This window comes from Pelecanus crispus, chromosome 3 (genome assembly GCF_030463565.1).
Source record: "Pelecanus crispus isolate bPelCri1 chromosome 3, bPelCri1.pri, whole genome shotgun sequence".
Taxonomy (NCBI): Eukaryota; Metazoa; Chordata; class Aves; order Pelecaniformes; family Pelecanidae; genus Pelecanus; species Pelecanus crispus.
In genome coordinates, this window is record NC_134645.1 from 98866095 (window position 1) to 98880080 (window position 13986).

Sequence of the window (13986 nt, forward strand, 5' to 3'; positions counted from 1 at the left end):
CTCGTTGTTTCTTTGGAGGGCTCTTTGTGCCTATTTTGAAGAAAAAAGTCCAAGTCTTACATCTTGAAATTGTTCATTCTGACATGGTTCATGTGATATATATAGACCACATATGACTATATGGATGGGAAAGAGAGGAGTCAACATGGTGTAGATAAATGTACAGAGCCCAGCAACCCCTTGGATTTCCACAGCATGAGATAACTCAAACCTCTGTCAACAAGAAGGAACTGCATCGTGTTCAACAGTAACCTTTCCGCTCTCCAGACAGGCTATGGGACTACTCAGGACATGGGCATGGAATGATCTCTAATATGGAAGTGTGCAGTGCTAAACTCTGCCCAAATTAAGTGTACTTGTGGACAAAGAAGCAACTTGCCACAATCTTTCATTTATGTAGCAGTAAAAACTGGCCCACCAGTCATCTTTACATGCTGTTCTTTCACTTACTTCCTAGACTTTAAATATATACTGCCTTTAATTAAATTAAAAATTCAGGAATAAACTGTGAAGAATACAGCTCAGTTAATTCCTATGATCCACATCTTTATTTTCCCACACTCCACATAATACAAGATCTGTGACACATGCTCTAAATAGTAAAAAAAAAAATCCCAAACTTAAAATTATTCTAAGTAATGAATGAACCGTTTCTTCTTGTGCAGCAAAATCTTCAGCTACTGAATTAAGAAACCAACCCCAAAATCTAATTAAGGCCAACATTTCCAGATTGTTGTAGTTAGGCAAAAATGCTGGAAGATTAAAACCTGATTCTATCATAACAAAATACATTTGAACTCATCGCATCACATCATCTACTGAATAGATCACACATTTTTGCAGAGCGCTATAAAAAATACTGAGGTTGTCATTAACTAGGAAGTACTGACTAAATTTTTCAACAGGATTTGAGATAGCTTGGAAAAGGACAATCCAAGTGGAAGATCACTGCTGAAATAACAAGGTTTGTCCCAGCAAACAGAATGTTCTTTCCTGTAGTAACAAACATTTAATTGGGCTTTCCAAGTTTTTACAATGATCCTTGTCACCTAATGCAACTTCAACCTCAATGTGCATTTAAGCATACACAGAGAGCACAATTTCTATCATTTAACCATCGTGCCATTCATGTCCACCAGTGAATTCTGCATAATAGCATTAGTCATTATTGAATTAATGATATCTATAAATTAATGATTTTAGACTAGACATTAGAAAGAAGTTTTTTACAATGAGGGTGGTGAAGCACTGGAACAGGTCGCCCAGAGAGGTGGTACAGGCCCCATCCCTGGCAATATTCAAGGTCAGGTTGGATGGGGCTCTGAGCAACCTGATCTAGTTAAAGCTCTCACTGCAGGGGGGTTGGGCTAGATGACCTCTAAAGGTCCCTTCCAACCCAAAGCATTCTATGATTCTATGATAATGAACAATTTTTCCAAATAATAGTTCAAGTGGAAAGATATGTCTGGAACAGCAGGTATAGAGACCTGGTAACTCACAACTAACTGCAATCACAGAGGAATACACTTTTATATACGTTCAGGCAAGAGAATCAGATGTTCAGTCTGCCCTCTAGCTACTGCCATCATTGAAATAGGGAATGGGAGATGGAGCCACTGCTACAATGGGCTGCTGATACTCTCTGAGACTTGCATGACAAAAAAGGATGACAAAATTCCATACACGGCCCTTTAACTCTTTCAAAACAAGGCTTCAATTATTTGCAATGGACAATATTCACTGTGGATACCAGAGTTCTTGAGCATAATCAAACCAAAATTGCTTACGATAAGCTTTAAAAAAGGACAACAATCTGATTCCATTAGTTAGCTGACATTTTCCTTAGGAATACAGTAATCACAGAATCCTGGAATAGAATCACTTATGCTGGAAGGGACCTTTGGAGATCATCTGATCCTACCCACTTGCTCAAAGCAGGGCCAACTTTGATGTTAGATGAAGTAGCTCAGGGTCATACCTGGCTGCTTTGACTTGAAAGAAACATCTCAGTTTTGTCAAGGTACAATAGTCCCAACATTTTCTACAGTTCCGTCCAATTACATACTTGTTTGGAAATAGGGATCTGGAAGCTTTGCCAAAAACGCAGTCTTGAAATAGGGACTTCAAAAATTATGCCCTGGAAGGCAGCCATCTCCTGCAGCTGGTCTTCTGCACTGCTTTGTGACATTAACACATCACACACACAGACAGAATTGTGCCCCCAAAAATTCAAGCATTGAGATCCTGAGTCAGCTGAGGTCTCAGATTAAGATGCCACAGTACAGATGCAAGGAAGCTCAGACTTTCAGCTGCAGTCCCACAAGAAGACTGATTAGGGAGCCAGATTTACATCAACTCAAGAGTTTCATGTCAGCTCAAACTCTGCCTTGAAGATGTAACTTTAGAGAACGTGGGTCCAGATGCTATAGAACCTACTAGATTCTTCCAACGTTGTTGGAACAGAGTTACTGAGGGCTGGGAAGTCCTTCCTCTTAGCAGAACCGCTTAGGTTAGCCTCCATGCCATGCTGCCAATAGGGATGCTATTTCAATTCTAGTCTCATCCTCACCATGAGTTATAAACAGGCACTCCCTCAAGTCAAGAGCTGAAATGCTTTTTCCCCTTCACAAAGCCAAATAGCACCAAGTGAGCTAAGCTAACATCCTGTATGTAATAGACCTCTCAAAGAAGAAAACATGTCAACCATGCTTATTCACTGCTGACCTGTTGTTAACATGGACGTAAACAAAAACCAAAACAAACGTCTTTTCCTCCTTTCAGAGATTAGGAAAATGCACATTTTTAAAGGTGGGAGATGAGGCAATCAAACAAGCACATCAGAATTCTGCTAATCAAGACCTGTAAGAGTACTAAGACATATGAACCTAAGCCTACCTATGTAAGTACAAAAACATCCTGGAAGAGACTATGGCTGTACATTCACATTTGTGAACTCTATGGCATAAGAAGAACAGAACTGTAGAACAAACCTGTTGGTATTAAGAATCCCTCATCCATCATAATGCCCATCTTCAGGAGAGTTCACTTCCGACTAGCTCTAGTCTGGTCCTGTGGATGCAACGTGCATTGTCTGCCAAAGCTCATTCATTGTGCTCTGAAGTAAACAGGGATCATGAAGAGATTTGCTTCTGAATGCATTCCTGAGCGCTAATGTGCACATATTCTACAGCTGAGAAATGGAACTTTAAAAAAAATGTTCAGAACTAAAGCTGAGGTAGAAAAACTTGCAGGTCCAAAGTTTGCTGCAGGAAGCACTCCCACCAGCGAGCAAATTATCATAACTGGGACAGAAAACGGCATTTTGAGGAAGCCAGTCTCAGCAAGCCATGCTTCTGACACACATCATTATTCATTAGAGGAGAATGAGTTCTGTCCAAAGTTTTGGAGTCAGTCTACTTGCCAAGTCCTTAACGGCAAATGATCAATCACAATTCATATCAAATCGGGATCCACCTCCAGGGTCTTCAGTTAATGTTTCAGGTGACTGACAAGCTCAAGTTTCTGCAGGCAAAGACCAACTGATGGAACGGGACTCTCTGTCTTTTAATACTTGGACTGACCAGTGTATTGGCATTCTAAACAAGGTATTCACACAGAAAAGTCTTGTCTGAAATCAAACTAAAGCCAGATGTTACACGTCACTGACATTTTTCTTAGCAATCAGAACATCAAAACCAGCCTACGTATAAATGAAACTGTTCTCTCACTGATAATTTCTTAACATACAAGGCAGGGTCTCTGAACCCATAAAAAATAACCATCTGAAGTACCATGAACAAGAAAGTGCAGACTTGTTGGGTGGCAATGGCTACAAAAAAAGAATTTACAGTTTATTTCCCTGGACTCCCTGGAATAAGTTAATTTCTAGGAAAAATGTAACTAGCTGAGTATAAAATGTAAATAAAGTAAGAAACAAAATAGTCTCATTAAGAGAAGAGAGGGGAGAGAAGAGAAAAAAAAAAAAAAAAAAAAGAGTGGCTTCTCTTGTTTACCTTGCACAAAACACAGTGAATTAGAGAAGCTGGGAGAAGTGCTTGGGACAGTGCTCAAGTTACACCTGAAAGCATCTTCAGTTTCACTGGAGCTACTGCCTTTCTGCTTCCACAGACAAAAATTACAATGTGCTCCAACTGGAATCAATTATGTATTTGAATACACTGATCAAATGCATATCCTTCCTTCATCTCTTAAAAGAAAAACTTCTGATTATTATTATTTCTGTGATATGCCAAAAATCAGCTGGCATTTCATAAGCTAGCTGATTTTTACATTTGATGTTAGCAAGTAAACATGAAGGTGTAGTTATCACCTGTAGAAAATATTTAAGCATAACCAATAGATTATGTGGAAACAGAAATCAGGAGCTGTGCAAATTCCAGAACTTGTCACTGAATCCCTACATGGTGCTATGCTACCCAACTCATTCACCCACTAGTTTCAAATCATACTTAACTTATTCCCCATGGACAGGTCTTCATAATTACCATTTTGTAAGTTTTATGGCAAATGTCAATTGTTCAGTTACAAAAAGTACTCATTTCCACTAAGTGGATAGACCATACTAGTGTCTGAAAGCCAAACAATTAGAAAATAGAGGACTACATATTTTTTATTTTTGTGTCTAAAAATCTTACCAAGTTAAAAACTCGGTAGTTTTTGTTGAATCTGTAATACTACAACATGAAACAGTATTTACACACAACACAGAAATTTTCACTTTTTTTTTTCATCTGTGCAACTACAATTGTGTTTGTATTGAACACGTCATCACAGCTGGCAACGTGGTGTAATTCCTTGTCACAGTATAAATTAACAGTCATTTCCAAGACCCCCAGAAATTACCAGACAGATTGCAGCTGCTAAAGACAAGCAGATTTCAAGGAGATTACTGTCTAAGAACATAATTCTAAACATTATCATTATGAAGAAGCAGTATCAGAAAACTAAATTTTCCACTGGGTTAAAGGCAGTATAAATCCCTCAACTGCCAACATAAAGTGACCAGTGCTTAAAGTACTTAAACTAAACTTAAAATTCAAGAAATAGCATAAACTATAACTCTCTTCACTTTGAACAAATACTCCTACTACCTTTTGTTCATTATAAGCAAATAAGGTCAGATTTTGCTCCTTATCAGGAATTAGCAATGATGATAACTGTAAGACAGAAAATAGCTCTAACTTATTAGAATATTGAATGGTCAAGCCCAGAAAGAAAACATCCATTTTTTTTTTTAAAACAACAATCCAATCAGAAATGGCAAATATTAAGTCTCAATTTCTTCCCACTACCTGCTATTATTCTTTGAAATAAAGATTTATTTTCATAGGGTAACCTATTATATGGCCTGAAAAATTATTTTGTTTTCGTAATTCTTAAACTTGAAGATAACATATAAGTGGGCTTTTTAAGGTTGCTTTAACAATTTAAGGTCACTCTTTGTGCTTTAACAAACCTGATAGCTGGGCAATGAATGAGTTGTATTTGACTTTTAAAAAATATTCTACAACTGTAACACTCCATTAAGTGCATAAAAGCAAAACTAGCTGACAGACAAACCACATACAATGCCATAGAAAAACAAAGACTTAGAAAAGCAGTTCATCATCATCATTTGTCATGTGCTGTAATTTATTGAATCAATCCTTTCAAAAGGCATTTACAATTTTAAGAATCAATTCCTATCTATACACCAGAAACAGATAAAGAGAGTTGTTAAAATAAGTTATCTGTCATTCTACCTTGACAAATTACTTGAAAATGAAACTGAAATGTTCCCAGAGTTCACTTGCTAAATGAGCTAACTGTATCTCCAATACTAGATCTGAGGAAATTCTGCAAATAAAACTCTTATCCAGCTCTACTTCTAAAGGAACAATGAAATGAACACATTCTAAATCATAGATATCTGTTTAGGTGAACGCATTTCCTTTTCATTTAAGAATGCTAACATCAGTTAATGACAACACCAACTTCTTAATGCAAGTTTTGTCACTTAGTTGAGTCACTATTTCAGCATGTAGTTATATTCACCAGGTAGCATATGAACCAATTTACACCATGTTTTCTGGCAAATAAAAAACTTGGCTTGGCCTCAGCTATTTTTAAAACAAACAAACAAAAATAATCAGACCACAACTAATAATAGTAATTGGACAATTATCATTCACTCCTAGCAAAGGATGCAATACAATACACAAATAGCAGCACTGTAACAGCTATAACTGTTAGGAAAACCTATGTTTGTTACTGGATGCTTTAAAAAAATCCTATTAAAAGATTTTTACAGTAAAGGAAAACTGAGGTAGAGAACCTAAAGAAACTGGAAAGAGCGTTCTGGGTAACTATTCCTTCAGCAAGTAATGACAGACTGACTTCGATTGTACTAAGGAAGAGTTGCATGATATAGATGGGAGGGATTTATTCATGATATATTTACAATTTTTCAGTTTAGTTTTTCAATTGCAAAGGTTCTTTCGAAGTCTGAACCTATTGTTAGGTGAGGATTTTGCATATGCTCAGAAGACTCACAATTCTTTTTGCAATGTCACATACAAAACCTGCTTCTCTTGACGGAATATTCTGTAAGCTCTCTGCACTAAAGCATTAAAACTCCTTTCAGAACAGATTCTTTAGAGAGAGATGTCTGGGAAGAGAAAGAGCCCAGAAATTCTGGCAGCAGCAGAGAAACCTACTGGTGCTGCTTCTGACTATGAGATCCAAGAGCCTGAGGTGATGTCCAGCCACGAAGCCCAAGCTGGCCCCAAATGGGGAGGAAAAGGCAAGACTGGTAAAAATGTTTGCCCATAGATCCTCCTAGACACATTGCTGTGATAGAAGCAGCACTGAGAAAGAGTTATCAGAAATGCTTTCATGAGTGCAAGATTTCTGGTATTAACTGGTACTGCTCCAGGATTTAGAACAGAGAATGGATACAAGCACAAATCTCTTCTTTCTGAATAGTGCTAAGCATTAGTACTTACTGGAGCTTCTTCTTAAGGGCAGAAGAGGAGATGCTCAACTGTACTTTCACCTACAATGCTCGACAGAAAGTAGGAACTTCATCCATTTTGGGGTTAAGCAACAAGACAATTTGTTTAACAGAAGTGATCTCTGGCGAATTTGAGAACTAGAGCCACAAACCACCATACAACAACGTGGCTGAGACTTGACCCTCAAAACATCACCTGCTGGATCCACAGCCACTTTTAGGGATAATCTCAAAACCAACTGGACCACAGCGGAGTTGAAATAGTAGCAAGTTTTGCTGCCTTAGGGATTTTCCCAGCTGCAAAGCCAGCATCTGAAGAAGACACCACATTAAGGAGCAACAGATGTTTCTGCATCTTAGACTCCTATCTTCCTACAGGGTTAGAAAAAATCAACAGAAGTTGCAAAATCAGGGCTACACTTCTCAACAGTGTTGTCAATCTCTTGCATGTAGCCTGGGATAAAGTGGTTCCTAGAAACACTTATCTCTAGAATCCCTACAGAGAACAGTATGCAAATTCTCTGGATTGAAAATCTGAAGAGAAACTGTCCAGTTAGGGGAATCCCAAACTCCTCTCATCTGGTGTCTGAGAGTCAAGCACAGCCGATACTGTATGCCCACTGAATGAACAGAGAGATGGCAGGACAGAAGCATGCCTTGTACAGATACCAAGAATTAGAGACACTGACACCTACAGCATTTGTACAGTGTATTAACTCAACCCTCAAAGGAAAACTTTCTTCCTTCTCTTTTACGGAAGCATAAAGCTTGCTTTCTTTTCTCCTTAAATAAAATTATCAAACTCACATCTCTCTCTCTCCTTCTCCCTCAACCTTTCCTTCTCCCTCACACCAAGCTCACTGAAGGACCTGGAAACAAGATGGTGTATGAGGCTGTGGTCCACGATACAGCTCTTTCCACCTCTTCAGTGAGAAGGTAGAAAAAGGAAACTGAGCCCTAAGACTTTTAGGCTCCTTTTACAATTTATGGGGAATAAAGTCTGAAACGCATGTCATGACTCTTAATACTACCCAGGTGTTTCAAAAAGCCTGTCACATAGAGATCCAGCGTAAGAAAACATGTCATATTTCTAGAACAGACAACAACACTCAAATCACAGTGTCTCTAGTCGTGTTGAGACACATACACATAAAAACAAGGAACACCAAATTCTTTAAAGCGAACTGATTAATTAATCTGATTATCTCTATAACACAGGTCCCGCAGTCTTACCCAGCATCCACTGTGTAACTTCTCAGAAGCTTGTTAACTTCTGCTTAGAATCAAACATTTACTTTCAAAAGACTGCAAAGCTATATAGAGAGCACTTCAGTTGATGGTGGACCACTTGTTCCAATAATTTTTAACTTCACAGTTCACCTTTAAATACCAGTTCAGCCCTAAATATCACCTTAAATATCAGCAACAAAATCATTTTGTGATAGTAGGTTTTAAACAGAAGGGGAAAAAAATCCCAAGTTTTTCTAAAATCAGTTTTTGATCAACATTCTATCTTATCCATGATTTTTCTTCTTGCTCCTTCTTCTTTCCTGCTTCTTCCAAGTCCTGTAAGTTTTATATCCAAACATCTCAAGAGCTGGATGTCAGTCTTTTCCTTCCTGTATCTTTGTACTGCTTTGCTCTCAGCAAAATTTCAGCTGTGACACCGTAAAAATATTTTGATGGAGAAACGTGCCCAGATTTCTCACAAAACACCATGAGCATCTCTGGCTCCACAATTACTTTCCTGACACACATTCAGAAATACCTGTCAGATGAATCCTCAATAACTTTATAATACTTAATAGAAACTAGCCGCCAAATGGCACATTCTTCACTGCCAAAACTGGCTTGCAGCCAACAGCTGAAATAAGAATATTCAAACCAGAGAAAATTGTATGAATGATATAGTACGAATATTTTATTTGGTTTCTAGCTATTATGCTAAGTACAACTTCTCCTTTCTTTATAAAAATTAGTTTTTGTTTTCCCTGACCATCTTAATGAGGAAATAAAAGACAGGTTACCAAAAACTTTAAAGCAGAATTTTACATTTATAGAATAGATAAAAATAGATATAGAAACAGGTAATCCTAAACGAGCATATATGTACTTGACCTATCACACTGAAATAACTACCTTCAGTGGCTTAAGAGGAAGCTGATAATACATATATTATATACACCAGTGCACCAGCATAGTGGCTGCACTCGGAACTTTTGCTCATTAGTTAGGAAGAAAAGTATCAAACCAATGGTCCACCTCTGCAACAAAAATGGTTTATTGTTTATTTTACTTGAATAATACGGGACTAAAGCCAAAGTAACTCTTACATAAACTGAAACAAGAGCTTGTTGGAAAACTTTTTTCCTAGGTTTCCTATTTATGTACAGTAGCCTTTAAAAGATAAAGATAAGAAGTATTAACAAAGCTTACCTGCTTTTTTACTAAGTTTGTATAAGAATGTTTGTCGTGGATCTGAATGGTCTCGACACGTCAATTGCAATAAAGAACCAGACTTCTTCCACTTCTGCATAAACCACAGTCCTGCATTGTTAGGTACAACATGAGTATAGATCCACAATAAAATATGAAAACTAATTAAACATAAATAAAAGTACGTGAAGTCCATATATTTAGCTCTTCAGATGTTAGTTTTATTTCTCATGTCAGCACTGTCAAGCCCAGAAACATTTAAAATTTTTGTTCATTATTCTTTCCTGTCTAGATATAATAAAGCATGAAGATGATTATTTCCACTTACGTACATGCCTTTCTAGAAAAAGTAACTATACTTACCAAAAGTGAAAATACATTAATAAGTTAGGCATAAGTCAATATACAAACTTTATATCAATAATTTACAGATTAGAACACTTTGATGTTGAAATATGTAGCACTAAACAACAAGCATTACTTCTCAGATTTCTAAAAATAACTTTACAGAACCACTGAATTCACTAAATATTACTTGAACAAAGGAAGCAGAATTTTCTGTGAGGAAAATCATAGTATTGTCTTTTCTGTGATGCTGTACCCTCTTTATTAGTCAGTGAGCAAAGCCAGCCAGCTAACCGGCCTTTCAGAAAATCTTCTCTCCCTCACCAAGCAAAAGAAAAGCAAGCAACCAAGCCCTTACAGCCTCAAGAATGTGCTGATCCAACCCTCAGGGAAATAGTTATCCTTTACTGAAGGAATTTATTGAAGGTCATTAATGTATACATACAATATAGTAATTTAGACTTCAGTACCCCTTGCTTATTATTATCTTGGTATTTTCCAAAATCTGAAGGAGTTTGAAGTGTAGAGGAAGATTATTCTACGAAAAGGACATTTTGTACAGTCTTCAACTATAACAGAGATGAAACACTCCAGAAATCCTTGTTTTTTCAGTGAATATATTCTGGATTATACTTTGATAGCTTTAACCTTAGTTAACTGAAAGCCATTTGCTGGTATATAAAAAAGCAAACAGCCCTGCCTCTTTGTATCCTGGAAAACTCTAATTTCTAAAAGCAAAGTAATGCTAACACTTCTGGGTGATTTGTGTGAGATTCAGTTAGAGATTAAAATATGTGAAAGAAACCGTCCACAGATATACTAGGTTAAATGTCCAATAGGTGCCCATAGTGAATTCTATTGTAGGTATCTTAATCCTGAAGTGAACCTCACTGGTAGCGTGTTGAGGGCTATAAATGGTACCATTTCAACTAAATTCAAAGAGCTGTCATGCTCCCCCTGCTTCTGTAAACTCCAACAGTAACTCCAGTTAGCCAGCAATTCCTGTCTACTCTTCTTAAGCTCAACACATGGGAGTTAAAAGTTTTTCCTCCTCATTTTTGTATGAAACAAAATAGTAACACAATCAATAAATAAACTGGCACTAAGCAATGTAATTACATTATTTTTAGAGTGGTTTTAAAGAGTTTAATGAGCATGTTTATATTTGTGAAATATAAATGTTACTTGTGAAAATAAGTGTTACTCATTTTGGGTTTGGGCTCTCTGCGGTAGGTGGTAATCTCAGAAACAAATTTTCATTTAAAAATTTGATGCTACCTGAAAAGATTTGCTAACATTTATTTCAAAATGTCAGCAGTTTCTGCAAGTTCTCCTAGAGGTACATTTAATCTTTATAAAACCAGACATTTATAAGGTACAAACACATCTGCAGAAACACACTGCAGGTTGTAAGGTTTACTATAAGACATTTTTGGGAGAGAAAAGACACTACTAGTAGTTCAGAATTATTTTAATGCATCTTACCTACTTGTTTTGCTGATTAAGTATATTAAAATTCAGTTTATAGTAAATTGAGCTCAATACATTAAAACTGACGTTTCTTTATGGTGTAATAGAAAACCGGAATTGAACATACAGGGAAACGCTTATGTCAACCATCTCTTTCTTGCATGTCCTTCTATTTTTGTAACCCTTCTCTCTTCTGACAGTGAAACACGCATGTTCTCATAATCAAAGTAATGCAGAAATGTGCATCCCACATGGAAACTGCTAAGTGCATCTCAAAGACAGAATCTCCCCTAAACTTATACTGCTGAAAATAATACTTTACCTGTATTAACAAGAGCACTGCTGTTGTAGAGGGTACCAAGATGTGGTCCAGACAGAGACAGGAAGGTATGAAGTTTGTTGAGGTAATATTTAAATCGAGGTCTTGTGAGCACTGAACGGATTATTAAATTACCCAGTGAGTGTCCAATAAAGCTGTTTAAAAAGAAAAAACAGTATAATATAGAATTTGATGGCAATCTTTTTTTTTTTCTTTTAAACAGAGTAAAACAAAACTGGTGTCATAAAATGCTGAAAGACCACAGGAAAAGAATTAATGAGCAGTTTCCATTCAGAAGCCTGTATTTTAGATCACACAGAAAACATAGCTTGCCTGTATCTCCCAAGCTGCACAAACTTGTTACAAACATGTTCTGAGGTCCTCCAGAATCATTTAATACATCGTTTTTAAAAAGCTAGTGAAAACAAACTATCCTTCCACCAGCATCTCCCACCCAAACCCAAGATTATTTCTGGTTGTATTTCCCTTAGCATCAAGTATTCAGAAAGTATTTTATGAGCTGTGCATGACTATATAAATCACTACTTTGGCATGTGATGGCATTCAATATGATAAATGCGTGAGAGTTACTGAAACAACCTAGTGGAGAAGGATTCCAAGAGTACTCCTATAAGGGGGAGAACCATTACTTAACTGAATCTGATTATTTTAAAATAGAAGCAACATCTCAAATCTGCTTAGCAGTTGGACCAAAATAAGTAATTATCAGCTTGAGCGACGCAGTTGAAGAATATCTGTCTGCCAGGAGAATAGCACATTTAGTTGATTCCCTGGTTAAGCAAGTTAGGGGAAAGATGGACGGGACTCTCTAGCTTCATGTATCTAAGAATAATTACTACTTAATCTGAGGTGCCTACTGTCGTACAAGTCTGTGTAAAGCATTTCTTTAGAAAGGACACTACAAAATAAAGCAATTCTAGTTATTATGCAGTTATGCTTACAGATCCCTGCTGAGGTAAGGGCCACACCATCCTAGGCACTGACTTAAAGAGGGTATGGTAGAGACAGAACTCACAAAATTAGAAGGAAAAAGTGCCTTCCCATTTTACGAACGTAATCTCAGGACATGGAGAGAACAGACAACCATCCAAAAATATACAGTAGAACTACCATGGCTGGATTGTATATGTGCCACAAGATTAAACCCGTAAGATCATCCTTCCCGTTTGCTCTGTATCACTACATTCGTCAACAAAAATAGCTAAAACAAAGCTACCAGTAATAATGTGTAAAATACAGTGCTAAAAAATTACTTGACTGTTTAATTGTTTCCCAAGCAAGAATTACTGACTCTGAAAATTCCAACTGAAAGCTAAATGAAAAAATTCAAACATTAGGTTATAGAATGGCAGGGCCACCCCTGAACTCCTCAACTCTGACATAATTACACATTCTGATGACAGAATAGGCTATTTGTTCCTTACCAACACACAGTTTAAGCATATATGTATATTCTTCCCGTTCCTCTTTACTACTAGATTTTCAAAATTGATGCAATATCAAAAATTCTTTGCCACAGTTTGCTATGTTTGCCTAACTAATTTAGAAATGAAAGATTTGTATCCTCTGTGCTGTCAGCACAACAGCAGTACATCTGCAAAACAAAATACTGAGCTGCTGACTCTCTTGAATACTAAAATTTAAAACCATTCTCTCAGAGTACATCATAAAGTCCACACAAGAAAAACAAAACTGTAGATTTCTTTAGGAACAAGAAAATGTCCACACAAATTGAGTTTATCCTGAAGATGATCTGCATCACACAATTGCTTGAGTAAATGAGATTATTTTCTAATGAAGATCTGAACGTTAGCAGAGATGTTCTCTTGCCAGTTCATCCACTATTTATTAAACATCACAAAAGGATGAGAAACTCTTATATTATACCACAACAAAGGACAATTTCACCCACTGGAAAAAACAGTGATCCATCAATCAATCCTATCATCCTCAAGAATATGGGCATACCTGAACCAAAACTTCAGAAACATGAAAGATCCATTTGAGGGGAGAAAAGGTGCTCACAATCAGCTATGTGAATGCACCTCACACATTAAACACTCATTCTTAATTTGTAAGAACTTAGAAAAATAACAAAAGTCACAGTACTGTATTGTGTACAAATTCAGATGTTTAGGTGAACATGTAATAAGACTTTAATATTATTTTCTAATAGAGAGAGGTTTAAGGATTTGCTCAAATCAAAAAGGAACAGGGAGGAAAAGGAAAACCCTTCAAAAAGGGTTTTGAAAGTGTAAGACAAAATTGTAACCCACCCTACTCACTGTTTCAGATACCTGCAACTGTGGGATGCTCCGCAAAACCAATGCGCTTCTGAACAGTAGGTGGCAATATTACCATCTTTTGAATACAAGATATCATT

At 36.8% G+C, this 13986-nt stretch overlaps 1 protein-coding gene across 7 annotated transcripts in view; it reads right to left on the reverse strand.

Moving 5' to 3' along the window:
- Positions 1-13986, reverse strand: part of FAM135A (family with sequence similarity 135 member A) — a 71282-nt gene that overhangs the window by 3327 nt on the left and 53969 nt on the right. For all 7 annotated transcript variants that reach the window (XM_075707077.1, XM_009483944.2, XM_009483942.2 and 4 more), the window contains 2 exons: positions 11586-11737; positions 9449-9559 (listed from right to left, as the gene is read on the reverse strand). In XM_075707077.1, the coding sequence (XP_075563192.1) occupies positions 9449-9559; positions 11586-11737 (263 nt within the window). The remainder of the gene's footprint in view (positions 1-9448; positions 9560-11585; positions 11738-13986) is intronic.